The sequence below is a fragment of the Mixophyes fleayi genome, chromosome 7 (assembly GCF_038048845.1).
Source record: "Mixophyes fleayi isolate aMixFle1 chromosome 7, aMixFle1.hap1, whole genome shotgun sequence".
NCBI classification, from domain to species: Eukaryota; Metazoa; Chordata; class Amphibia; order Anura; family Limnodynastidae; genus Mixophyes; species Mixophyes fleayi.
In genome coordinates, this window is record NC_134408.1 from 91,464,409 (window position 1) to 91,491,899 (window position 27,491).

At 40.6% G+C, this 27,491-nt stretch overlaps 1 protein-coding gene and 1 long non-coding RNA gene across 4 annotated transcripts in view; one reads left to right on the top strand and one right to left on the bottom strand.

Moving 5' to 3' along the window:
- Positions 1–27,491, bottom strand: part of VPS8 (VPS8 subunit of CORVET complex) — a 361,642-nt gene that overhangs the window by 58,979 nt on the left and 275,172 nt on the right. For all 3 annotated transcript variants that reach the window (XM_075180095.1, XM_075180094.1, XM_075180096.1), the window contains 4 exons: positions 24,855–24,944; positions 16,715–16,761; positions 14,630–14,777; positions 14,294–14,383 (listed from right to left, as the gene is read on the bottom strand). In XM_075180095.1, coding sequence (XP_075036196.1) covers positions 14,294–14,383; positions 14,630–14,777; positions 16,715–16,761; positions 24,855–24,944 — 375 coding nt within the window. The remainder of the gene's footprint in view (positions 1–14,293; positions 14,384–14,629; positions 14,778–16,714; positions 16,762–24,854; positions 24,945–27,491) is intronic.
- LOC142097876 (uncharacterized) lies at positions 14,665–25,791 on the top strand. Its single transcript, XR_012678270.1, has 3 exons — positions 14,665–14,814; positions 17,246–17,311; positions 25,397–25,791. It is a non-coding gene; the product is annotated as an uncharacterized LOC142097876 (long non-coding RNA).

Genomic DNA, 27,491 nt, shown 5'->3' on the forward strand with positions numbered 1-27,491 from the left:
CCTCCCAGTTGTCCACCCCCGGAAGGAACACCGCTGAAATTGCAGGAACCTGTTATTCTGCCATTTCATGATCTTTGACACTTCCTTCTTGGCAAGAGGACTCCTTATTCCTTCTTGGTGATTTATATAAGCTACCACGGTAGCATTGTCTGACTGTATTCGGATAGGCAGACGTGCCAGGAAGGACTATACCTGAACTAGAGCATTAAATACTGCCCGTAGTTCCAGAACATTTATGGGCAACCGTGCTTCCTCCGGCTTCCAAGTCCCTTGCAATCAGAGGTAAAGAGTGACTGCACCCCACCCCAATAAGCTGGCATCTGTTGTTCCCATGGTCCAGGCCCACACCGAGAAAGGACGCCTCAGTGTTTGGATATCCCTCCTCAGCCACCAGAGAAGAGACAGGCGTGTTGTTTATGACAACTGAAGGATCTGCCTTTCTAAGCAGGGATCCGACCTTGACCACTTTTGCCATAATGTGCTGCTGGAACTTGCGCAAATGGAAATGAGCAAACTGCAGAAGAAACCATGCGACACAGTAGCTTCATACACTGAAGTACTGAGACGTGATTTAGAGATAAAAGATCTTTCATCGGACGCCTAATCTTCCGCACTTTGTCTGAAGGGAGAAAAAGCCTCTTACAATTTGTGTGGAACAACAATCCCAGGAACACCATACGTTGGATTTTTTGTAGTTGATCACCCATCCATGTTCCTGCAGAATGTGCCTGGTCAGCTGCAGATGTGACTGAAGCTGAGGTACCGACTCTGCCTCGATCAGCAGGTCATCCACGGAAGGTAAAATAGACACCCCCTGTAAAAGCAGCTAAGCTGCCATTATAGCCATCACCATTGTGAACACTCACAGTGCAGTGGCGAAACCGAATGGGAGAGCACTGAACTGAAAATGCTCCAGACCCACCACAAACCGCAAGAGACTGATGACCTGTCCATATTTGAATGTGTAGGTAAGCATCCTTGATATCCAAGCATGCTAAGCACTCGCCTTTCTTCCTGGAATTTATCACAGATCTGATTGACTCCATTCGAAAGCTGTGTACCCATAAGCAGGAGTTGAGATCCTTCACGTTTAGAATTGGTCTGAATAACCAATCCGGTTTTTGCACCAGAAAAAGGTGAGAGTACAAGCCTTGACCTCCTTGCCCCAACGGAACTGGAACAATCACCCCAGCAACCCGAAGTGACTGTACTGCCCCCTGCAAAGCCTGTCTTTTCACTGACTCCCTGGGCAAAGGTGTAGTCATGAAACGTCGTGGAGGTGCCCCCACTAGGTCCAAGATGTATCCCCTGGACACTATACCTTTCACCCAGGCGTCTGTGGTAGACCTGAGCAACCACTCCTGAAAGAGCAGTAGGTGCGCTAGCACCACCAGAGCCCCCGTGGAGGATGCAGGAAGTCATACTGCTTGTTTGTCTGCTGGCATAGGGGAAGGGTGACGTCCTGTCCAGGCATGTCTGCCTCTTTGCCACCCTCCCCTTGTAACTGGGGCTTGACTTCTGGAAGCACCACCTCTACAGCGACCGACAAACCGGAAGGAAGGAACAGATTCTCTTTTGCTTTTGGTGCAGCTACCAGAAGAAGAGCACTCTTTCCCCCTGTGGCCTGAACAATGAATTTGTCCAAAAGGAGAACTAAACAGAGCCGCTCCGTCATATGGGACAGATTCCAGAGCTCTCTTGGAATCAGCATCCGCCTCCCAAGATCTTAACCACAGTGTGCGGCTAGCTGCCACTGCTAAGGAAGAGGTTTTTGACAAACCCTGACGCTCATGCAGAACTGCATCCCCTAAAAATTCAGCAGCATCTTTAATATGCTCTACCAGAGGAGCCAACTCAGTTCTAGCCACACCAGACTGAATTCCTGCATGAAGGGTAGTGGCCCATTTTTCAACAGCTTTAACGACCCAAGCCGTTGCCATCACCAGGCGCAGGGACACCCCAGATGCTAAATAAATCGATTTCAAAATCGCTTTACACTTTTTGCCACTTAAAGCGACGGTGCATTCGGCAACGGAAAAACAGTAGAATCTGTCAAGTGTGCAATAGGAGCATCGATACTGGGATGAGTCTCCCATGACCCTACCTCCGAATCTGGAAAGGGGTAGAAAAGTTTGTATCATCCAGGAATCTGAAATTTATTATTAAGCTTAAGTCTGGCCTCGTCCCAAACTTCAAACAGTTGTGTAGAAGGAGGGAAGAAAACCAATCTTTTCTTTTAACACAGACTTACATGTTTAAAAGGACAGATTGTTCCCCATCAGATATGTTAAGAACCTGCCGCAGTGTCAGTATAAGGTCATCAATACCCTGTCTATTGGACATATCCTCCTCACCTGTGGGCAAGTCCTAATCCTCTAGAACATCACCATCTCCCAATTCGGATGGATCCATATCCGAATCTACTAACTCCTGGGCAATAGGCCGGCCCAAGCGTTTAAGCCATCCACCTGCCATACTCGAATGGAACAATTTTTCAAGGGAATTAGACACTCTGGTCAACCCCTGCACAGAACTTTCCAAACTATTCATCCAAACAGGCTCTTGGAAGACCCCTGGACCACCCTGCAGCAACTGAGACGCCTGTCCCTAAGGAATGACTGCGTACGCGGAGAAGAGGAAAAGCACCTACTATTCACAAGCGTGGGTTGTTTCTCCTTAATTTGGCAAAAGACCGTGCCAGCTCCTTGGCCCAGGCTGGTTCCATGATGTCCAGTGCACCCGCAGACAAGCGCCCGCCCAGGTCCTCAGCCTCGCACACGGTGCACAGGCCCCCCTGGTCTGACCGTCCACCAGGCAATTTGAACTTACAACTAGTACAGGTGACAGCCTTGGATTTGGTCCCGATCCCTCTTTCTAACATATTGGAAAACAGAAAGGTAAATGAGAGACACACTGTAGAACTATCTTATAACAAACAACAACTGTACAATATATGGCAAACTGTAACACTATAGAAATACACAATAATACAGTGCTTTAGCTAAGACTAGAACCAGAAATGTTCTGTAATGTACCCCTGCAGGATGTACAGCAGATAGAACACACACAAACACTGAAAAAGTTATAAGAAACAGCCACTCTATATCTACTAGTTCTCAATCCCCAGGGATGTGTCTGTGTCTGAGTGTCCTGCAGGCAGAGTGGGAATTAGCCTTGCCAGAGCTTTGGAAAAAAAAACAGGTGAGTTAATTATTACTTAAATATGCCCACTTAACTCTATGCTGGCCTGCACAAAATCAGCAAAAAGCATATATTTGTAATTGCGGAAAAAACACACATCAGACCCTGGTGGGGATTGTGCTCCAGTGACAGCTCTCCACCAGCATAATATGCCTCACTACCTGTTTGCACAGCAACTTCTCCTCCAAATGCCGGCTGACAGGCTGGGCACCTGGACCGCAACCAGCTCCGCCTCCACACTAGTCAGGGGCGATTGGAGCTCCCTGGAAGTGGCTGGGCACTAAGAAAAAAAACTGAGCTCTTCCTGTGGAGGAAATATAGAGGGCAGGGGAGCAGGCTGGACAAGTTTTTAGTGCCATTTCTCCCACAGAACCTTCTATACCCCAAGGTGAGCAGTGTCCCCCAACTAGTGTGAAAGAGAAAGTGGCATAGATGCAAGGGAAGACAGTGTAATTTTGGCACTGTATAAAATTGTTGGTAAGACCTTATCTTGAATATGGAGTATAGTTCTGGGCACCACTCTATAAAAAAGATATTTTGGAGAGAGCTAATATAGTTTTCCTTCAGGAGACCCATCTTACGGTACAGCACACTCGTCTCCAAAGTAAGCTATATACTCAAACGTTTTTCGCCTCTGCGGATTGCAAGAAACGTGGAGTAGCTATTCTAACACACAACAGAGTTCCCTTTCTCCTAACCAAATTGCACTCTGTCCCAGAGGGCCGCTACTTGATTCTGATAGGCACACTCCATTCTGAGCAAGTTACACTTATCTCTCTTTATGCACCGAATCAGGGTCAAAACTCCTTTTTCTCAGATGTGTTTAATCGTATTGGGCGCCTTGCACAGGGTCATATAATTCTGGCTGGAGATTTTAATACTATTTTAAATCCAACATTAGACAGGTCCTCTGGATCTTCTAGCCAAAAGTCTCCCTCCTCTTCTTTGAAAGACTCTCAATCCTTATTAGCTGGCATACGCAATTTAGCGCTACATGACACCTGGCGCTTGAAAAACGCTGACGCAAAAGACTTTACACATTACTCTGACCCACACGGTAGTTATTCCAGTATAGACATGATCTTTGTCTCTCATTCCCTCACTCAAACAATATTAGATGCAGGAATCTCCCCGCTTACTTGGACAGACCATGCTGGAGTTTATATCACTCTTGATTTAATAAAGTTAGCCCCGGGTTCGCAACGTTGGCGTCTTGATGACTCCCTTTTGTTGGTACAATCGACCCAACAAGAAATTAAAGATGCTATCAAAGAATATTTTGATCTAAACACTTCAGAGGATATAACCCCGGGCATTTTGTGGGAAGCCCATAAGGCTACCATTCGAGGTAGACTGATTAGCAAATCCTCCACAGCCAGAAAATTTGCATCCCAAGAAATTATTTCCCTTGAGACCAAGTTAACCTCCCTCCTTGCTCAGCACAAAGTTCATCCTTCCCCAACATTACACACACTAATTTTCTGCAGTAAGAGGCCAGCTAAATGCAATTCTTTCTCGTAGAGCAGCTAACACTCTCAAAAAGTTAAATCAGCAATACTACGAAAAGGCTGACAAAGCCGACTCAATGCTCACCAACAAACTGCGGCAGAAAAAATCTCGAGGACAGATTACAAAACTTAAAAAGTCTCCTAACTCGCAGCTTATGTATGACCCGGTGCAAATTGCTCAAGAATTTCATGATTATTACAAAGCACTATACAATCTCCCCGAGACTTCATCCTCTGTTCAATCTCTTGACACAGAAATTACATAATTTCTATCATCACTCACTCTACCACATCTTTCGGACGCTGATACCACTATCTTGAATGCGGACATCACCCAAATAGAAACAATCTCAGCAATAAAAGCAATGAAATCGTCATCGGCTACAGGCCCGGACGGATTCACAGCGCAATATTATAAAAAATTTGCTAGAGACCTTGCCCCACATATGACAGATTTTTTTAACAACATCTTAAAAGGTTCACCTTTTAATGAGGCGACGACCTTGGCCACTATCGTTGTTATACCAAAACCAGATAAGGATCCTACCTCCTGTCCCAGTTATAGACCTATATCTTTACTAAACTTGGACCTTAAAATCTATGCCAAAATTTTAGCTACCCGCTTGAACACCCTTCTTCCCCTCCCTCTTCCACCCAGATCAGGTTGGATTTATACCAGGCCGACAAGCTATAGATAACACAAGACGGGCTATTGACCTCATATACATTCTATTCATTCTGGTAAATCACCATCACTAATAATGGCACTTGACACAGAAAAAGCATTTGATCGCATCTCATGGACCTTTATGTCTAGAGTTCTGGGGTCGATGGGTTTTTCTGGTAAGTTTTTAGACGGCCTATTAGCTTTTTATCAGTCCCCTAGAGCAACGGTAGTGGCCAACGGAGTCGCTTCCCCCCCATTTTCAATTTCTAACGGGACGCGGCAGGGATGCCCACTCGCGCCTTTAATCTTTGCCCTGTTAATTGAACCATTAGCGGCAAATATCCGATCTAACGGGGCGATACATGAAGTTAAAACAGGGAAATCCGAACACAAAATATCATTATACGCCGACGACGTTCTTTTGACTCTCTCGGATCCCGCTGTTTCTCTCCCCCGCCTTCTCTCAGACATCAAAACCTACAGTTACACTTCGGAATAGAAAATCAATCCACAAAAAACAGAAACTCTTGATTTCTATCTCACAGATTGCATGAGATCTTCTCTTACTCAAAAATTCCCCTTTAAATGGCACCAAAAAAAGATAAAATACTTGGGTATTTAAAAACTAAACAATATAATCAGCTTTTCCAAGCTAATTACCCAAAACTACTATCCCAAATTAAATCTAACTTAGAAACCTGGAGTAAAAATCTAATTTCCTGGATGGGACGTATCAATTCAGTCAAAAGAAGTATTTTGCCTAGGTTACTATATCTTTTTCAAGCCCTTCCCATACGCATCCCCCCTTATGTATTCAAATTCTTACAACACTACACTTCACAATTTATTTGGGGTAGGAAACGCCCAAGAGTCTGGCTTCTTGTCCTACAAAGATCGACACGTGATGGTGGTTTGGGGGTCCCCAACTTTAGAAACTATTTTTTGGCAGCACAACTTGCCCAATGTATTTCGTGAAATTCCTCAGGCTCTTCCAGAGTTTGGGTCTCGATTGAGGCTGAAAGCCTGGGTATTTTTTCCGCCTCCTCTCTCCTGTGGCTCCCTCGCACTAAACGTCCTCGGTCCGCTATTTATCATCCAATTGTATCGCATTCACTTTTAATTTGGGATCGTGCAAACATAAAGTTTAATCTCACCCTGGCTCCTAGTCCAATTGTCCCTCTCTTTGACAACCCATATTTTACACCAGGTCATATAGCTTCATCCTTTGAATTTTGGAAAAGGAATGATGTTTATTATCTTAATGATATCACTACGACGCTTCTTTTCCCTTATTCGCAGACATAAAAATCAAATTTTATATTCCCAGCACCTTCTTTTTTCAATACCTACAACTAAGAAATTTTCACTCTACCACTAAATTAACTTTGAGAATCAGGCCAATGACCTCATTCAAGTCACTTTTTCTCCGGCGATCCTCTACAAATGGCCTTATATCCCAATTATACTGGGAACTGAGAGTCCCTGACTCAGACATCCAAGATTCCTATGAGTGAGCCTGGGAGGAGGATTTGGGAGGCCCCTTGGATAGAGAGGATTGGGATGAAATAAAGTCTAACACGGCCTCTAGCTAAATCTGTGCAAAGCTGAAAGAAAACGCCTATAAGCTTCAAGCTTTATCGATGGTACTTGGTCCCAACCAAATTCCAAAAAATCTTTCCGGACACATCCAACTCATGTTGGAGAGGATGTTTGTCGGAAGGATCCTTCCTCCATATCTGGTGGGAGTGCCCCAAGCTTGCCCCATTCTGGTTGGAATTAAGGGACTTCGCATCTCAGATTCTGCAGGTTGACATCCCAATCTCTCCCAGATTTTTCCTTCTCCCACTTGGAATTCCTTCCGCTACTACACATCAAACAAAAATGTTCCGCCATATAGTTTCTGCAGCGCTGTGTCAAATTGCCACTAATTGGAAACAGTCCACCGTGCCTACTTTGCAGGCAATTATCAACAGAGTCTGGCACTCATACAAAATGGAGTTTATGACATGCATACTGCGTAATACTTCTAAATCTTAACAAAATTTGGGCACCGTGGATGTCATTTTTTCAAGTTCAAACTCCGTTTGCCATATGACTCCTCTACAACACTCCACTTGGTATCCTTCCTCGATCGTTAACCGCCTTCTCTTCCTTGCCTTACCCTTCTTTCTTTTTTTTTCCCCCTTTCTTCTGCTTTGCCCCTCTTTTTCTTCTATTGGTGGTTTTGCCACACCGCCCCCCAAGTCTATTTGGTTTATTTCTCTCTGACCAACTTCTCCTTTCTCTGTTTCCTCTTCCTCCTCTCCCTACAGTTAAAATTTGGTCAATATCATGATTCTGTTTTGTATGATATACACTAAATGTATAGGTCCGTGAACTTGTTTGACTTAATTGTTATGGATATCATCTTGGACTGATGTTTATTATTGACCTCTCAAAAATAAAACTTGAAGAAAAAAAAAAAGATATATTGGAACTAGAAAAGAGGTGACAAAAATTGATAAATGGTATGGAGTCATTAAGTTATGAGGAAAGATTAGCCAGTTTAGGTAAAGAGGTGTCTAAGAGGAAATATGATTACTATGTACAAATACATAAGGGTCAATAAAGAGAACTTTCATGGGAACTTTTTACCTCAAGGACTATACACAGGACATGCGGTCACCCCCTAAGGTTAAAGGATTGGAAGTTTCACAACCAGAAAAGGAAGGGGTTCTTTACAGTAAGGGCAATCAAGATATGGAATTCACTGCCAGGGAAGGTTGTGATGGCAGATTCAATAGATATGTTTAAGAAAGGATTAGACAAATTCTTAGTTGAAAAGTGTATCCAGAGATACAACCGTTAATTAAAATGAAGGATAGTAGTGGATACAGGGGAAAAAAAGGACTGCAATATTGGGTCTGAAGGAATATTTCCCGATTAAAACAGATTGGCAGTTGGTTAATCTGGATCAATTCCAAATACAAGTGAGGGATGGCAGGAGATTTAAAATAGGTTGAACTTGATGGACTGGTGTCTTTTTTTCCACCTCATCAACTATGTTACTATGTTACTGGAGGGTGGGCAGCTTAGGTATTGCAAAGCGAATTTGTATTTGGGTCTCCAAATTGCAGTTTTTCCTCCCCATATGTAAAGAGACTGTCTGACGTGTCTATTTCAATGAGGTCGTTAAAATAATACTCCACCATCCTTTGCATGTTAATAGTACATTCATTGCCAAAAGTTTTGAGATGACACAAGTATTGGTTTTCACAAAGTCTGCTGCTTCAGTGTTTTTAAACCTTTTTGTCAGATGTTACTATAGAATACCGAAGTAAAATTACAAGCATTTCATAAGTGTCAAAGACTTTTATTGACAATTACATTAAGTTTATGCAAAGAGTCAATATTTGCAGTGTTGATGCTTCTTTTTGAAGACCTCTGCAAATCGCCCTGGCATGTTGTCAATCAACTTCTGGGCCACATACTGACTAATGGCCACCCATTCTTGCCTAATCAATGCTTGGAGTTTGTCAGAATTTGTGGGTTTTTGTTTGTCCACCCGCCTCTTGAGGATTGACCACAAGTTCTCAATAGGATTAAGGTCTGGATAGTTTACTTGCCATGGACCCAAAATTTCGATGTTTTGATCCCCGAGCTAATTAGTTATCACTTTTGCCTTATGGCAAGGTGCAATCATGCTGGAAAAGGCATTGTTAATCAGCAAACTGTTCTTGGATGGTTGAGAGAAATTGCTCTTGGAGGATGTTTTGGTACCATTCTTTATTCATGACCAAGTTCTTCCCCTGGCTGAGAAGCAACCTCGCACATGAATGATCTCAGGATGCTTTACTGTTGGCATGACACAGGACTGATGGTAGCACTCACCTGTCCTTCTCTGGACAAGCGTATTTCCAGATGCCCCAAACAATCTGAAAGAGTATTCATCAGAGAAAATTACTTTACCCCAGTCCTTAGCAGTCCAATCCCTGTATCTCTTGCACAATATCAGTCTGTCCCTGTCCATCCTCCAAAAGTCTTCGTCAGCTGGTCCCTATGTGTTATGGCTTAAATGCAGTGTAAATGTTGTTTTTGGAATAAAGTTCATTGTTGTGGCAAAGAGGGACTTTATGACATTCTGGCGTATATATGTAAATTGCCATCATAAAAACTGAGGCAGCAGACTATATGAAAAAAAATATTTTTGTCATTCTCAAAACTTTTGACCATGACTCTAGGATCAGATGGAGTTACGGCAGAGGTGTCATGGTTTTTGGTCAATTCTTTTAGACCAGACCTGGGGGTAAATGTATCATACTGAGAGTTTTCCGGCGGGTTTGAAAAGTGGAGATGTTGCCTATAGCAACCAATTGGATTCTAGCCATCATTTTGTAGAATGTACTAAATAAATGATAGCTAGAATTTGATTGGTTTTTCAAACCCGCCGGAAAACTCTCAGCTTGATACATTTACCTCCAGATGTCAAAATATTGTGCCTAGTCACCTGCATCATCCCTGGGTCTCTTGGGAAAGTTTTTTCCTAGCAGCAGTTGCCTGAGAAACTAAAGGAAGAGACGCTGTTGTGCCACGTAACACTTGAGCTGTCAACTTGCTCACCAGGAGCTCCTTGCATCTCTTGAGATCAAGGTCAGTTGGAAGCAAAGAGAAAACATAGCTCTTAAACCTAGGATCAAGCACAGTCAAAAAAATGTGGTGATCCGATTTCAAGATTTTGATAACTCTTGGATCCTGGCGAAGCGAATAAAGTACCTGATCTACGAGTCCGACATACTTGGCTTAATTGCTTTGTTTCACCTCCTCCTTCAGTTTCTCAAGCTGCTTTTCTAAAGTGTAATTAAGGGAATCACTTGGCTCAAGGTAACATTGTCTAAACTCACTTCACAGGTGACAACTTTCAATGGTTTCAGCACCTCGCACAACTCGGAAAGTATTCTCCACTGCGCTGGACTAAAATATATACCTCTTTCTTTACCAATGTCATGGCTTGTGGCTGTTCCTCCATCCTCAAAAGCATATAAAGGGTGTCATTTCACCTTTTTACCACCTCTTGCTTCAGTTGGTGGCAGGGCAAATTAAATTGTACTTGTAGCTGCTGCAATATTCTACATGCTGTTGCAGAATGCCGGAAATGTCCAGAAATTTTATGGGCCACTCACAGCATCTCCTGCACGTCCCTGTCATTTTTCAAACAGCTCTGCACCACCAAATTGATTATGTGAGTAAAACAGGAAAAGTAATGGAATTCACCTAGCTGTAATGCTCTCACAATATTGGTGGCGTTATCAGAAATTACATATTCTGAGGAAAGTCCAAGCAGGATAAGGCATGTATCAATGACATCCCTTAGCTTTTTTTAACAGATTGTCAGCTGTATGCCTCTTAGTGAAGCCGGTGATACACAGAGTAGCCTGCCTCTGAAAAATGTGACGTACTTGGCTACATGCTGCTGCTGTTCCTACTGGTGAAGGCGAATCACCATCCAAGTGTGCTTTCACAGTCTTAAAATCTTTAGTTTGTCCACATATCTGTGGTTAAGTGTACAGTGGGGAGAATGGCATTTTGTAGCCCAATAATTATATTTTTACGAACCTTCTGGTAGAGGTGAGGAATAGTTTTTCTAGTAAAATGGTGTCGTGATGGAATTTGGTAAGAGACACAAGACCTCATTAAACTGTCTAAAACCAGCTTTATTAATAGTGGATATTGGACGCAGATCTAATACTAGCATAGTCGCCATGGCGTCTGTGATCCGCTTTGCGAATGGGTGACAGCTTTCATACTTGCTTCCTCTTGCAAAGGATTGTTTAACAGTCAATTGTTATAAACTACTAGTAGTCTTCTTGGTCTGCTTCAAGGATGAAGATCCACCCCCAGCAGCAGCATGGGGACTAACGGTAAAGAATTCTTCTGAGGAATCCTGGATAGTGGAGGAGTCAAATAGCCTTAGCAACTTGGATGCAGGACTAACTTCGTTCGCTAGTGAGAATATTGATAAGGACGGTGTTGTGGGTGTAGATTGCATGTGCCGGGATCTAGGTGAGAAAAAAAAGCTTCCCATAAACTTCAAATGGCGTAACATGGATGAGGTTCCTAGATGGGTAAGGTCACTACCTCTACTGACTGTGGCTTTACAAATGCTACAAATGGCTAGACAACTGTTGGCAGGATTTGGGTAAAAACAATTCCACACATAAGGAGGTGGATTTTTTGGTCTTATGCCCAGGCATGACAATGGCCTTCTTCTTATCACTGGCAAGAAATGCTTCCAATGGTGCAGGACTTGCACAAACAACATCATAATCATCAACATCCTCATTAGCGATGTCGTCAGCTACACAAATATCCCCCTCAACCTGTTGCAATTCAAAAGTGGCATCCTCAATTTGTGTATCACTGGCTACACGTGGGCTGCTCATCCACACATCTACAGAAATGATGAAAGGAGGCTTCCTTGTGAGTACAGTAGCAGAAAGGTCAGGCTTACACATAGCACTTCTGGATAGACTCTCCTCAGGTATTTGTGTCATTTCTGAATCTAAACATAGTTTCTTCTACTGCCTTACTGTCTTCTTCCAGCTCGACATTTATACTTAAAAGTATTTGGGCACCACTTTTTAAGTTAGAATGACAAGCTCTTGCATCGTCACGACTGACCTTTCAAGAAGATGTCTCAATGACTGTTGCAGAACTAGCACTCATATATAAAGGCGAAGGCCTGATTCTTTCCTTGCCACTGCCGTGTAGAATGGCATGTTGGCAATTTTATTATTTTTCTGCAGTTAACTTTCCCTTGATTACAGGTGTTTTTGTCTTTACCAAGGTAAAAGCTGTTTTATTACATTTTTGTTTCCCTGACTTAAAAACACTATGCACTTTAACATAGGATTTAGCAGATGACGTAGAGGAAATACTATCATCATGACTGGTGCCAGCAGTTGCTTGGTGCTCCTGGTCTTTTGTGGACTGATGTGAATCCATATTGATGGCACAGAGCAATGTGACTGGAGACATTTAAGAACACTGCCACCCCTATTATATCTGTTTCAGCACTGACAATAAGCAATGGCATGTACACTGTAGACTGGCAACAACACTGCCAGCTCTCTTGTTTCTGTGTGAGCTATGGCACAGAGCAATATCACTGGAGACTTAAGAACACTGCCACCCCAATTATTTCTGTTTCAGCACTGACCACTGCCACCTCTCCTGCTTCTGTGTGAGCTATGGCACAGTACAATGTCACTGGAAACTTTGAAGAACACTGCCACCCCTCCTCTTTCTCTTTCACTAATGACGCTGCCCAACTGCACTGGAGGCTGCCAAAAACTCTGCTACCCCTTCTGTGTCTCTCTGTGAAATGGCGCCAGATCCCCGTGGAGGGCGGTACTTATAGTATCCAAAACTTGAGAGGAATGACAATGAAGGAAGACGCCGGCGGGACTTGATGTCAGTGACATAGGCGACGCTGTTAATGCTGCTCTTTAGGGGGTAATGTAAGTATGCGGCTATATACAATGTAGTTTAGAAAAAACTGTACAGTGTTCACTGACGTCATCAAGTCCCGCCGGCGTCTTCCTTAATAGTGACTGGCTGAAGTCGCTTCACAGTACAGTCGTCATGGATCCTTGTCGGGAAGCAGCCACCCGCACTGAAGATGTCGGGGTAAGTGTTGTCGGTGAAGTCAGCATCGATATGCTGACTACCACCGTTCCGCATCTGTGAGGGAAAAGCATGATCTCAATTGGAAATGTCCGGCCGCAGTTTTAGTGGCCATCGCTCTCTGCCCAATGGCAGCGTCGGACATCTACTGCGCTTCTGAGTGACAGCGGTCAGATAGAAAACCGTTGTCACTACTTGTAACTGCAATAGCATTTTCTGTATAGCGCGTCCTGCGTGCCTTCTGTGGAAGCTGGGACATGGTAATGGAATACTTTCCATTACTCACCGTTTAGTTCTATGTTTAAGAAAAGAGATAATAAAATAAAATAAATCTAATATCAGCAAAAGATAGCTGCATTGCAGCCACAGTAAGTTCAACTCTTTGGGCACCTAAAATACACTGAGGCTAGGAGGGGTTGCAGGGAGGCTGAGTTCAGTCACCAAGTATAAACAAATTTATTAACTTATGTATCAACTCTCACAGTCCACCCATGGTAGGAGTGCCCCCCAAATAGGATGAATGAGAAAGTAAAATTTGGCATTCTAGCTATTCAAGAGAATAGGCAAGTTCTATGATTTAAACTATCCCTAGTTCACTGTGCTTTACAAATACAAATATATAGTGTGAACAGACCCTAAATTAGGATTTTAACAATTTTGCCTCTGGGCACCATCCTGGTATACGAATTTAAGTAACGTAATCCAAGGAAGGTGATCCAGTGTTACTAAGAGCTGGTAAATAACTCCATGGCAAGTTGCACATTGAGGAAGATAATAGCAATAGACTGAAAAACAGAAATGTGCATTATATTGAATAATAGCAACTCTGCAACTATTGTTGCTCCTTTACCCTGTTAGTAAAGTTTGTGCATCCACACCTTTCATGATGCTAGACCGTAGTATATTCACTCCATATGGGGCATTTAATTCATTGTGAGGTGATGCGATGCGTCTCCGGAACAGTCTGCGGAGTCTCCCTGCATCTGAGTTTTTACAGAAATTTCCGTTCATTTTTTTTTTGTGTCTCACAAAAACTGAGTGACGATTTCTTACCATAACAGCCTGCAATAGGCGCATCTGAACAATGAGGCGATGTTCAGCGGCACCTTGTGCTGAATTGAATCTGCCCCTATATAATGATGCACAATCCCATGTACGGAAGGACAGTTGTACAGGCTTTAAGAGCTAATATATATTATGGATACCCATCTTTGTTGGAGCAGCACATCACATAGTGCAAAGCTAGCTACATTACCGTGAGCATGACTTGAAAAGCTGCCTGGATATCCCCCTTCTTCTCCAAGAGATAAGCTAAGGTTTCATGGTTATTGTGCTTCTGTGCAATCTGCAAAAACAGAAGGTATATGCTAGATAAACAGCACAATTTATCAGTACAGGTAATCCAAGGACTAATAATTACATTATCTTTCATGCATAATTATGATTATATGTAATATCAGAGGAAATATCATAACCTGGCCAAATATAAAGTGCTTTAAGTATTAACCTATGATTATTTTACACAGAGTGAAAGCTGTGGTGTCTCCTCCCCCATGAAGTGATGAAGGTAGAAGAAGGAAGGTGTCCTCACCTGAATAGACTCTTCTAATCTGTAATGTTCCAGGATCTGCAGCATGGGAGTCACTTGACCAGGGTCATGCTGACACATAAGGTCTATAAAAAGCTCTGTGATGTGAGGCTGATTCTGCAACTGCTCTGGGCTCAGCTGAGCTCCATCCCTAACAAGATAAACAGCAATGGAGAGGATGACATGAGGTAACAATTCACTCTTAGCCAGCATTTACAAACTACTCATAACTATACTTGATCAAGCCAGTGATCCCTTTTCTAGCTGAGAGGTGTACAACTCATATGTTATAGTTTATACGTTCTCCCAGTGTTTGCATGGGATTCTTCTGACAGTTCTAGTATCTTCCCATACTCCAAAGACATACTGGTATGTTAATTGGATATTGACAAAACTAACCCTGTGTGCGTCGGTGTGTGTGTGTTAGGGAATATAGATTGTATACTCCACTGGGGCAGGAACTGATGTAAATGATGAAATACTTTTTATAAAGCACTTTGTAATACGTAAAAGCTATATAAATAACCGTTAATAAATAAAGGATGTGGCTAGCTTAAAGCTGATGAAGTTAATGAGGTAAAAGAGGAGAAATATGGATCAGATAAAGTGGCTAATTTAATAAAATAGCGCAAGCAGATCTCATATACTGTAACCCACAGACACCAATCAAATATTACCTTTCAATGCTATAATTGCACTAGACTGCTAATAGCTGCTAGGTTGCTGTGGGTTAAATAGATCATTGCTCTTTATACCATGTTATTAATTTGTAGGGGTATTCAATTGTTAGCGAGATCGCTGAAATACTCGCGCCCCAAAAATATTACCGGTAACACGGTAATATTGCGCGTAAATATCGTTAATATGGTAATTTACTCGCTGGATTTCAGCTCGCAGCTCAGGGAGCTGCGAGCTGAAATGCAGCGAGATATTACCGTATTAACGGTAATATTTTTGGAGCGCGAGTATTTCAGCGATCTCGCTAACAATTGAATACCCCTAAGAGTTACTGGGATCCTGGAAGGAAACAACAGAAGCAATGTTATGCATATAAAATCTAGTGAGCAATATCTAAGCCATATAATGTGGACTGTACAACCAAGATCAACTTATATAGTCCATGTTCATACTGCACTCTAAATATGGCTTTACAGACAGAATTCTCATGGGGACATGAAAACTGGAGTATAGGAAAAAGATGCTGCAAATTCTAAACATAAAAAAATAAGTACAATCTGATTGATTACTATAGGTCCCATCCTCTTTTTACTGTGCACCAGTTTTCAATAATGTCCCCATCAATGTATCTCTTCTTCAGTCTTTATATTAGCTTTTTTTTCTCTGTCTTCCTCTCTGAGTTTGCACTCCAAAAATATCCATGTCCTCTATTCCCCGAGTACTGCCTTGCTCTCAGGCTCCCTGCTTGCCATTTTAATACTTCTGTTCACATGTCTGTGTGAGTCTGTAATATGTTTACACGCCTTCTCTAAGTCTATGGTGTTCCTTATAACTACCTGTGGTTATACTGTAAAGCAAACACTATCAATGTGTCCTTAATTTTAATAAAAACAACGCAAAAAAAACAAAGCACAAGTTGGCATAAAAAAGCAACACTTTAGTTCCTGTCTGTAGCCTTACTGAAAAACATTACATAAAGCCTTTTAATACCTTAAAATATCTGGCAACAGTATACATAATAGGTTGTTGTGATCTAAATAACTAGAATACCTATAATGTCATGTATCTATAGCACAAGTGGCTCTCCAATCGTTGTATAACTACAACTTATACAATAGCTGGACAGCCACATGTTTACCAAGCCTGATTTTAGCTCCTATCAAGGTATAGGAACTTTTAAATTTACATTTGTGAATATTCCACAATGTCTTTTTCATATTATACATAGACTAAGGGGTCCTTTAGCAATGATAATTAAGTGAGAATACTGATTCACCCTGTTGGTCTGTATATCTGTCAACATACATGTATGTTTATAGTTGTCCACTCAAAAAATGACAGCACTGTACACCAATACATGGTTTATAGACTTGTTATATTAATTAGATGTGACATACAAATACTACAAACCTTGGATCTAGGAGACTTCTAAGAAAATGGAAAAGCAATAATGAATCCTGCAATTAAAACATAGTGTAAGTTTTATTACAGCCTACAGTGAAAGAAAGAAAAATGTTCAGGTATATTGGCATGGGGCATAAAATTGCACAAGTACACTCTTAAAGTCAGGAAAGATCTCAGACGATTATGTAAAAAAAAAAAAAAGTACAGCTAAAAATTATATTTACCAGATGCACTGCTATAAAAACACAGCTGTATAATTAAAAGTCATGCGAGATGGGAAACAACATGATTATTCTAGAGACTGAGGTTTGTCATATTTACTTACTTATGAAACCTTTACAATCTAATTATAAACTTATTAAAAAAAATGTACCAGTATCCTAATTCTGTGCAGCATAGGGGTTAATGATCATGTCATCAAAGTCCAAAGAATTACAGAGTTCCTTTTATCTGTTTTTCGGTTTTACATATCTGAAAGTTAATAACACGTTTTGTTTTTATGCTAAATAAAAAAAATCCTCTATTTCTCTGTCAAAGGAGTCTGCAGAAAAGCAAAGAATGAACCTGGCTCGAGGCTGGAACAGAAGGATGACCACTTAGATGGCAAGTTACAGAGACAAGTGATTTAAAAGAAATTGTGTGGTGAAGGTCAGGAAGATGGAAACCTGGCTTTGTTAAAAATGTGCTAATGAACTCATTAAGTGTCTGCCAGCAGAGATGATTGAATTGAAACGGTTAGAGGTACGCGAGTAAAGACAGGAAGCACAGGCTGGTAAATACATCTCTCGGCTTTCATCTTTCATCAAACGCAAGGCAGAATATGCTGGGCATGCTTTGGTATCAGTGCCATTTAAAAGCTAGCAAATGTCCTATTCTCAAAATGATCTATGGGAAGCTGTATATTCAGAAAACTGTGTATATGTAAAAAGTCAACAAAACCTTTAGTATGTTCCATTTGATCAGGACATTAATCTTCAAGTGTACACATGGAATTTTCATAACAAATACTGGTCCATTACTTTGCTACCCAGGTTTTTAGTGATGGTCCCTGCATGGCAAGTGTGCATTTTTTATTTCTATATTATCTCTTTTTTTTTCAACTAGCATTGATTTGTAATGTACAGAGAATATGTAATCACCCAGTCCCTGCCATGTAAAGCTTCTATTCTAAATTCCCATGGTTTATCCTTATTTGCAGATTGACACAATGCATAGTTTACTATTTATTTTCTATCAAGAATGTGTAGTTTACAGTCAAGTCTGAAAAGTTTGCTATGCTAGTGTACATTAGTATATTAATTGCCTAGGGAAAAAGACGTTTCTTCATAATTAAAGAAAGGGGGACATGGCTAGGCATGGATGGGGAGTGTGCTCTTGTTCATAGGTCACAGTCCGTATATTAGAATTATTGAACTTACAATTAGGATCTGCAATGCCTGACAATTATGTCAGCCAGCATGGGTTTCCCCAAGTAGGATATTAACAATAACTAAGCAAGATGTCTGGTCTAAGATCCCAACAGTTATAAAAACAGTGCATCACACATTGAGCTCTAAAGCACTGACTGGAACAAGCTCTAAGATTTCATATACTGCATCAATTTCTATTCTATAAAGGAAGAGATCATACAAAACATCTGCTTACAAAAAAAATAATCAGACTTTGATGGTGGTCAAATATAGTAGCTGCCTGTCCTCACCAGACACATGCTCCAGATGTGACATACATTGAAGTTTTTTCTTGGAGAGACTGCATGAATATGAAATCTCCTAAATTTGGGACTATCCCTTCCAGCTTATGGTGAGGAAGGCAGGTGGTCAGTGATTGTAAGATCCCAATAAGACCTTCAGACTCTACTTTTACTGTTTAATTTGCTGCAGACTCCAGTCCAGGTTTCACAGTCCACCTGCTGGAACATCTCCTTCAAATGGACAGATGGAAAAAATTGGATTTTTGTACTTACGTAAAATTAGTTTATTTTAGTCCATTGGGGGACACCAGGGACATTGGATTATATAGTAGTGGAGAGGCGATCTGGCACTTTAAGAAGGTAGTTCACTAACCCTGGCTCCTCTCTCTATACCCCTCTTACTGCATAGCCTCAGTTTAGTTTACTTGCCTAGCGAATTGGGATATTTTAGGGCTGTAGAGCAGCTCTGTTCACTTTTATTTTAATTTCATTGATTTTTATTTTAAATCGGAGGCTTCTACCTCCTGTCAAATGACAGCTGTATCGTCAGCTCGCAGAGCTGTATCTGCGGCTATCACTCAAGGGACCGGCGGTTCTTGTTTGAATGGCAGCATATAGCACAGATGACTGTGTGCTGCCTAGAGCGGAAGATCAGAGGTGCAGTGAAGGTACCTCCACTGCCACCCCTCCGGTCTCTGGACAAGTTTCACCAAGCCATACAGAAAAGGAGACAATAGAGAGGAAAAAGAATAAGAACAACATTCTATTGAACAAAAAAAGAGAACATGTCATACAAAAGTAGAAATCAAAGTGTCAAGAGTGGGCCCCCGTTGTCCCCCAATGGACTAAGAGAAACAGATTTTCTCTATCCTCCCTTGGAGCACACCAGGGAATATGGGGACATCCCAAAGCTGCAATTACGGGTGAGAACGCTCAGAAGAAATGGCACAAAGTACTTTTCTCCCATAAACTAATATTTATAAAAATCTCGGGCTGGTATGTCGGACTTAGCTTGTAGGTGTGAAAAGGGAGGTAGTGAACTGCTTTCCAGAAGATCCTGCATCCGTCCAGCTCCTTGTCAATGCCAAAAATCAAGCCAGAGATCTGGGATCAGTTGTGACAGGGCAATGGTAGAGAGGTTAGAGGAGGGGAGAGGAGAAGAGAATCTGGTGATAAGAGCATCATCTTATCCCAAACAATGAGATAGTGCTTGATATTACGAAGGGTAGTTACAAAAACTGTTCTGTTAGGCTTATCTAACCAAAGGAGGTCTGCCAACGGGAATGGGGAAGAATTGTGGTGCTGAATGGAAACCCAAGATTTGAGAGGGGAAGGGACCACCTCTAGAACATTAGAGTAGAACATTCGATCACTAGAAAGCCTAGGGCGTTTATTACGCCAGATAAAGTGAAATGCTATAGTATTGAATTTACTGAGGAGAGACTCTGGAACCAGGTAGGGGATACAGCGGAACAAATACAGGATCTTTGGAAGCACATCATAATCAGCCACTCTCCCCAGCCAAGAGATTTCATAGTTTGCCCAGGTTTTAGTGAGTGTGTCAAACTGTCTTAGCAGTGGTTGGCAATTGCACTCAATGACTGAAAAAGCATTCAGGGGGATACATATGCCTAGGCATGTCATAGAAGTAAGGCACCATTGGAATTTATATAGTGACTTTAGGGAGCTTAAAAAGAGTCCTGTGTGAGGCCCACCCCTAGTGGATCTGATTTAGAGGTGTTGAATTTATAATAATAGACCTCTAAATAATCCTGTAGAATTTGGGATAATGCAGGTAAGGAAAACTCTGGTTTTGTGACAAATAGGAGAACGTCATCCGCAAAGAGGCAGATTTTGTGGTGAGTGGTACCAATAGTAGACCATCTAACAACAGCAGTCATTCTAATCTTGGTGGCCAGAGGTTCCATAGCCAGTGCAAAGATTAATGGGGAGAGGGGACAGCCCTGTCTAGTGCCATTAGTGATCTGAAAGGAAGAGGAGAGGAACCCATTGCTGAAGACCCAGGCTGAAGGAGTAGTGTACAGATTAAAGATGGCTTGAAGAAAAAATCCACTGAACCCAAATTTGGTTAGAACAGCGAACATATATTTCAAATGGATCCTATTGATTGCCTTTTCAGCGTCTAGCGATACTAGCAGCAGGGGTATGGAACTAGCAGTGTGTATCTCAATGTTTAATATTCTCCTCATATTAGTGAACTAACTTTTCAAAGTGCCAGATCGCCTCTCCACTACTCTATACCATTGTCCCCCAAGGGTAGACAGAGAACAGAGAAAGACTCCTTGCACCACTACCTGCAACCCTAATGGGGAGCATGCTGATCCTTGCTCAACTGAGCATCCTTCACCAAGTGATGATATATACGTGATGTAAGCTCTCCTGTTCTATCTTCTTTGATCCACATTTATGAGTAACATATACGAAGGTATTTATTCAGACTTGTTTTCAAGGTACCAATTATTCTGCACCCAACATTTTGCTGCCCATGTTTGCATCATATACAGTACCCAAGCTCTCGCACTATGCAAGGAACCCTGCTTACTGGTCTCTTCAACTGTCAGTTATTTACTTAGATAGAAAAAAAAAATAATACACCTGGAGAGTATGCTTATTTTGGACTCTGGAAGGCTTTGCCAATAAAAAACTAGGTTACTACCACTTTGGAGGGCTGAGGAGGTGCCAGAAGTATTTTTAATCAAGATGTTGGGAGTTGCCTGATGTAACACATGACTCTTTTTGCTAAGGAGGTTACTCCTGAGAACAGGCCAGAGTGGTATCATAGTGGCTAATAGCATGAAGTGGACTAGACACGGGCGTTTACTATGTATTATGTATGTTTGCATATTAAATTTCATTATATGTTTCCAGAGACTAACTTACAGGAAGCCGTGGCCTTGATGTGGTTTATTCTAAATTGCTTATGTGGTCTCAGAGCCTCCTGTTTCATGTGCTCCCCCAATTAAATATTTCCTCAAACCCACAGAGGTTTGAAAAGGTGTTTAAGAAGTCTTTTCTTGAAGGATATTCTTTTCACCCCATTCAAGCTAGCCTCTTTTGATTATATTTTTGGAATGTTTACCCAATAAGGCTATACCCCCACTTTGTTCCCTGTGTTGTTTCTTCAAAAAGTGACACAAATGTGCAAGTCATAATGGTAACTATGCTGCTTCATCAATATGACTGAAACTGCATTTTGTTTTGTTTTTTAAATCAATAGCCTCAATGAACCTGTCCAACACTCCCAAATACTACATAAAAGTATTTCCTTTGCTGGCTTAGGAGCAAGTGTAAAAGGTGCAGACAACAACCTTCATAAATATTTACCCTACTGTCATTGACACTAACAGTGACCCTGATATATAGCAATCAAATTGTCTATATACAATAGCAAACATGTATCTGCCAAATCAGGGTCAGATATCTGACTCAGTTTTATTAAAATCATAACTGATTTTTATGAAGGTTTTCTAATCTAAAGGGATGGATTAAATGTGTCTCTAGCAGATAGCTCCTTGTGCATTTAACAGAAAGAATGGGGGCTCAAAATATGATCAAACTAGCCGGTAGCTTGCAATAAAGAGTTTGCTGACCTCTAGTATTGTACACCAAAAATTAAAAACAACAGCGCAAAGCCTAATGTATATCTGGAATAGTAATGTTTATAAAAAATATGAAAAATAAAATATTTTTAATTAATTACATTTTTGTAAACATTACTATTCCAGATTTACTTTAGGTTTGGCGCTCATGCTTTTTTTTCTTTTTTGTCCTTGTGCAATTACCTGTTAATTACCAGGCTCTCAGAAGGTTTAAGAAACTGTTCATGAGCTACAATTAGTAGATGGCTGTAGGATCCTGCTCCTCACCATTAGGGATTATATATATTACTCTCAGGTGTATAACAACTATGTCACATTGATTATTTCATGGTCGCACATCATGTTCTGTCATGGCAAGTAGGACAACTGGTCATTTTCTTTGATCCAATCGTGCTCCAGATTTACTTGTCCTATTGGGGGTATCAAGATTTAAATGGATATGGAAACTTTGTTGCAAGATAGCATGTATAGGGAGATGTCCAAACAGCTATCCATAATTATATTCCCTTTCATACTCATGACTCTTCAGAAACCATGTTAGTTTTGTAAATGCAGAAGTGCATAATTAGACAGGGGGGTTCTAATAGAGTATGGTTCAAGATTTATAGATCAAATGCCATTATTGATTATCATGATCAAGTCCCTGACAAATACCCCATAAACAAATAGTGAATAAATTCGACTGAAACATAAGGAGACTAGAAAAAAGCTAGACACCCCTGTAGACCAATGGTCCAGGAGATACTGTTTAATGGAGAGATTCAATTCAACGCAATGTTCCGCCAGACAACACCACTGTCACACAATCGGGAACCAAGATGGCTGCTTACTGGTATTGACACAACTCTACAGTGAGGTGTGGAGTCTAATGCACCTCCGGGTCTTCTCCACCGCAAGCAAGTTACCAGCGAAGCAACAGCTGGAATAGGATGGTCAGGTGATCCAGGCCAAACCATGCAGACAGGAACACACACAGGGGTGTGGCAGGCCAAGTCGGTAACGTTCAGATGGAAAAGATGCAAGGGAGAGCCGATTGTCAGGTAGCCAAGCTCAAACACAGGAATCAGTATGCAGAAAACAACAGAAATCACTGGAGTAGGGGGACCCAATACTCTGGAACCCTAGAGGTGGCAGAGCTGAGTATAAGTAGAGGAGAAGGGCCACATAATTAATAGAGGCAGTGACGCAAGCTGTCGCCACCAGGTCCAGGAATAACGTCCCATTGCCTGGCAACAGGACATGCGTATGCAGGACACTATTTCAGGTGGCCTAGAATAATACGTTTGGTCACTTGACAAACAGACGACCGCTTCATAGGAGGCAGGCGTCCCTCTCTGTGTGGCCTCGGTGCATCTCCGTAGACTTTTCGGGAGACACATTGTATTGAATTGAATCTCCCCCTAAGAGTAACCTGTACGAGATTAGTAGCAGGGCCTTAAAGTTAGGCAGGGCTTTGAAGCAGAGACAACTGGCCTCAAACACTTCCCTTATAAAAACACATGCAGGTCAAATGGTAAATACATCCAAAGATATTGCTTCAGTGTTTCATAAGTTCTACTGGATCTTAAATAGTTGGAGCCCAGAAGGCAGAGATAATGATGACGAATATGTCACTATGTAAATTAAACAGTTCTGCCGACTATAAATGCAGGCCAAAGTAAAGCACTTAAGAAGCCCCCTTTAGGCAAACGTACTTGCTCAGACAGGTTTTTTATTAGCTTTAAGAAGCTTGCCAATCAGTTACAGCATATATTCCTTGCACCTTTGGAAGCAATGTTATGTCACTGACATTTGGTAATGAGATTATCATCAGAGCTAAAGAACATCAGGTTCAGAGATTCCAAATAAGGGCTTGGACATACTGTTTTTGTGTGTCTTCTTAAGCACACAAAAATAGATATAAAATACACAAATTAATGCATGGAGCCTCTTTGTAGAACATAGATGCCAGCCCTTCTCCTCTGCCCAGGTTCCCCTTTCTAACCTAGGTGCGGTGAGAAGTCGCTCTGTACACAAGTCTCTCCATTAAGCCAAGAGCACTGCCCTCCCATATACGCAATACTGCTAAGCACCCTCTTCTTCTCTCTAATATAAGACAAACAGAAGATTGTACTCTTTCTACTTGTCCAGTAAAACCACCTGCTCATCGAATCCTTTTTTGTTGAAATAAATCATGTTCTTGTTCACTTCCATTTTTCTTTATTGTTCCTGTCATGCCTTATCATACATTTGTTGTAAAATGCTCTATATTCACTGTTTTGGATCTACTGTTGTATTGTTTTCATATTTATTCTGGAGGAAGAAGAACTAGTCTAATGTATATTTTTTCAGCACAATCTCCACTCCCTAACAATGCAGGGGCTTATGGCACCAACTCCCCCCACATCCCATCTGTATGAAAAATAAATGTGTTCTAGTTAAACTGAATCTTTATGCTAGTTGGCATGTATGCCTCAATCAAAGCACAAGTACATCCAAAACAAGAAAGTATAAAAATTATATTGAGTAATAAACTGCCAAATGAACTTTAGTAGCAATCTTACAGTCTAAGCTAGTCGTGGGCAACAGGTGACCTGTTAAAGCCAAATGCGGCACTTGAAGTATATTAGTTTGGCTATTACTGGTGTAAGCCATTGGCTATGGGGCATTTCAACAAATCTGGGCCTGGGTAAACTGACAGCAGCAATTGCCCTTATAAGTAATACAATGGAGCTATGCAGTATCATGTAAAATTTCTATTGGCTAAATTATGTCAGATAGGTGTCCCGAAATACAATAGTAGTCCTAGAGGTGAGAAGACACAATGCAAAGTATAACACGTGATCATATACAATACCTGAAGCTTTGCAATGACGTCGTCCAGCTGTTCATTAAAGTGGGTGCAAACCAAGTCGGCTGCTTTGCTTGGACTCAATGTTACCAGTTCCTAGTAGGCAGAAAGAGTAAAGACATGATGACAAAGCAAATTGAATAATTTGAAAACAAGAATAAAGTTGGGTGCATGATCGCTAAATAGAATAGCTGCATTCTGAAGAAACAGTACAAGAAACAAATAAACAATTCCATTTAATTGCATATTTTTTATTTATAATATCATTTGTTGATCAGTAACACTAAAGACACCCATCACCAGAGTGGAGATATTTCTCATGATACTACAGTCCATAAATGTATAAAGAACAGTGATATCCCGGTTTTACATAAGCCAAAAAGTTGGAATGTACACCTTGAAAAACATATAAACTCTGATTTGCTTATTAAGACATTTGGGAGGCATATTTAAAAAAGTTCCATAGTTGCATTACAAATTGTAGGTAATTATGGTACTGATCACATGTTAAAATATGCTTAACTCCTCTTTTTTGCTTTCACCCCTAGGAGGTGGACACCCCATCATTAGTAAACTTTATTACCCATCGTAGATGAAAGACTTAGTACAGTAAGACACAATCTAAGTCCCTCCACCAAAAATACCAAATGACAGAAATGGAGATACCAGTGTCAACTAAGACGCTTTCTCTGACCTGGAATAGGAGACGCATAAACAGTCGACAGTTGGTCAACAAACTCACCTACTTACGTGATACTCAAACACCCATGAGTATTTTTAATGTGATTTATAACCTTAACGTTTTGCTCCTACATTTCATTCTGTAATTAATTTCAAGTGGAGTTTTATAAAATGTACTTGATTGTACTCATTCTGTTAATACAACCGTGTCTGAAACCTGTAGACCTTCATTGTCAGTTTAGCAGCTAAAGAAAGTTTTTTTGGTCCTTTTATTGTTAACTCTTCTATTGAGTATTTCACCAAAAGTATATTGCATAAAGTTTGCAAAAGTTTTTCTGACTGCTCCAATACACATTTGAATTTAACATACATTTTGTGGTGTTAAAATGTTAGAAAATGACACAGGATTGGTAATAAAAAGGTCCGATAAGCATGGAAAACAGTAATGATTAGTAAATCACAAGATGAAAAGCAGTTATCGGTAAGCAAGCATTACCATTCCTTCCCATCAGATGCTACTAACTAACTTACACCTGATACATTCTTGGTAAATAAGTTCCCAAGTTATGTCCCTGCTCCACAAGGCCCATAAATCCTTAAATAGGGAGACCAATTATATCAAGGAGAGCTGCAATGTTACGACCCATGTTGATTTATTTAGATGACTTGTTGTAGCTGTAATTAAGTACAAATATTTAATTGGCTGATATCACTGAAAACTCAAAGTTTACATTTATATGTTGCTTGAATGCACTATCATTGTACACAAAGGTTATGGAGTGTATAAGGAATAGGTTAGTGCACAAAACAGGGTAAAATACGAAATGTTTTAATTTCTTCATGTTTTTTTGTGGATTTCAAACTACTTTTGTTTTGAGAAGGATTTTTTTCTTCTTCTACAAATCCAGAGGTTCAGCAAGAATGCTAACTGAGCACAATCTTTTATGGTGGACATGGAAACTAATTTTATTTTAAATAACAAGTTCACCAGATATATTAAACAATATTTGAGGTCTGTCAATGATATTTTTTTTCCTTAGACTGATCTGGGTACCATGGCAACAGAATTGTATAAGAAGCTCCCTACTATTAAGTTCAGACTAGAATATTCTGAAGAACAAATTCATTTTTGTATGTGAGCATTGTAAATGTTAAACTGTCAATGGCTCTAGATCATAAGATAACTGACAGGAATACTTTACCACCGTATATTAAAAAGGATTGCAAAGGAGTCAAATGATTTGTGCTAGAAGGATATCGGACAGGCTGTTCGATTAGCTGTGTAAGAATATGATTCAGAGACAAGATACCATCTGAGGTGCGTGATTATAACAGACGCACCACACATTTGCATCAATAATTGTCTAAGAATGGAATGGTAGAATCCAATTTATAGAAACATATAGCACAAAATAAATAAGAAAATGTATTTACATATTTTCAACTGTTTTGCAAGCGGATACAACATATTGAAAACTGCTTAACTGTTCTGGGAAACCCTTTTATTTGCCTATAAATTAGACAAAAATGTTGGGAGATATTCTGAAAATATTAAGTCCGACATTGTTTCTAAACCAGTTTCAAAACAAAGATTCACACTGCAGCCGAGCTGGCATTGATCAAATACTAAAATATATATGCTTTGCCCCAATTAGAACTGGCATGTAAGAAAACTATGCGAAAATTGGTACATCTGACACTAGATGGCAGGTCCAGCAAGAAGTGTTGATATGATTTGTTACAGAGAAATGTACTGGATATCCACTATTGCACAACTGAATTAGGATCCCCACGTTAGCTGTTTTTGTAAAATGTTTCTTTCATTTTTTTGGGTAAACTGTCCCTTAAAAAATAAAAATGTTTCTCTTTATTTTACTTTTTTTTTAAATATATTTTTATTCAGATTTTTGTCGAAAAAAAAACCCAGAAAAAATATAAACGGTACAGTGTTTGTTATGCTCA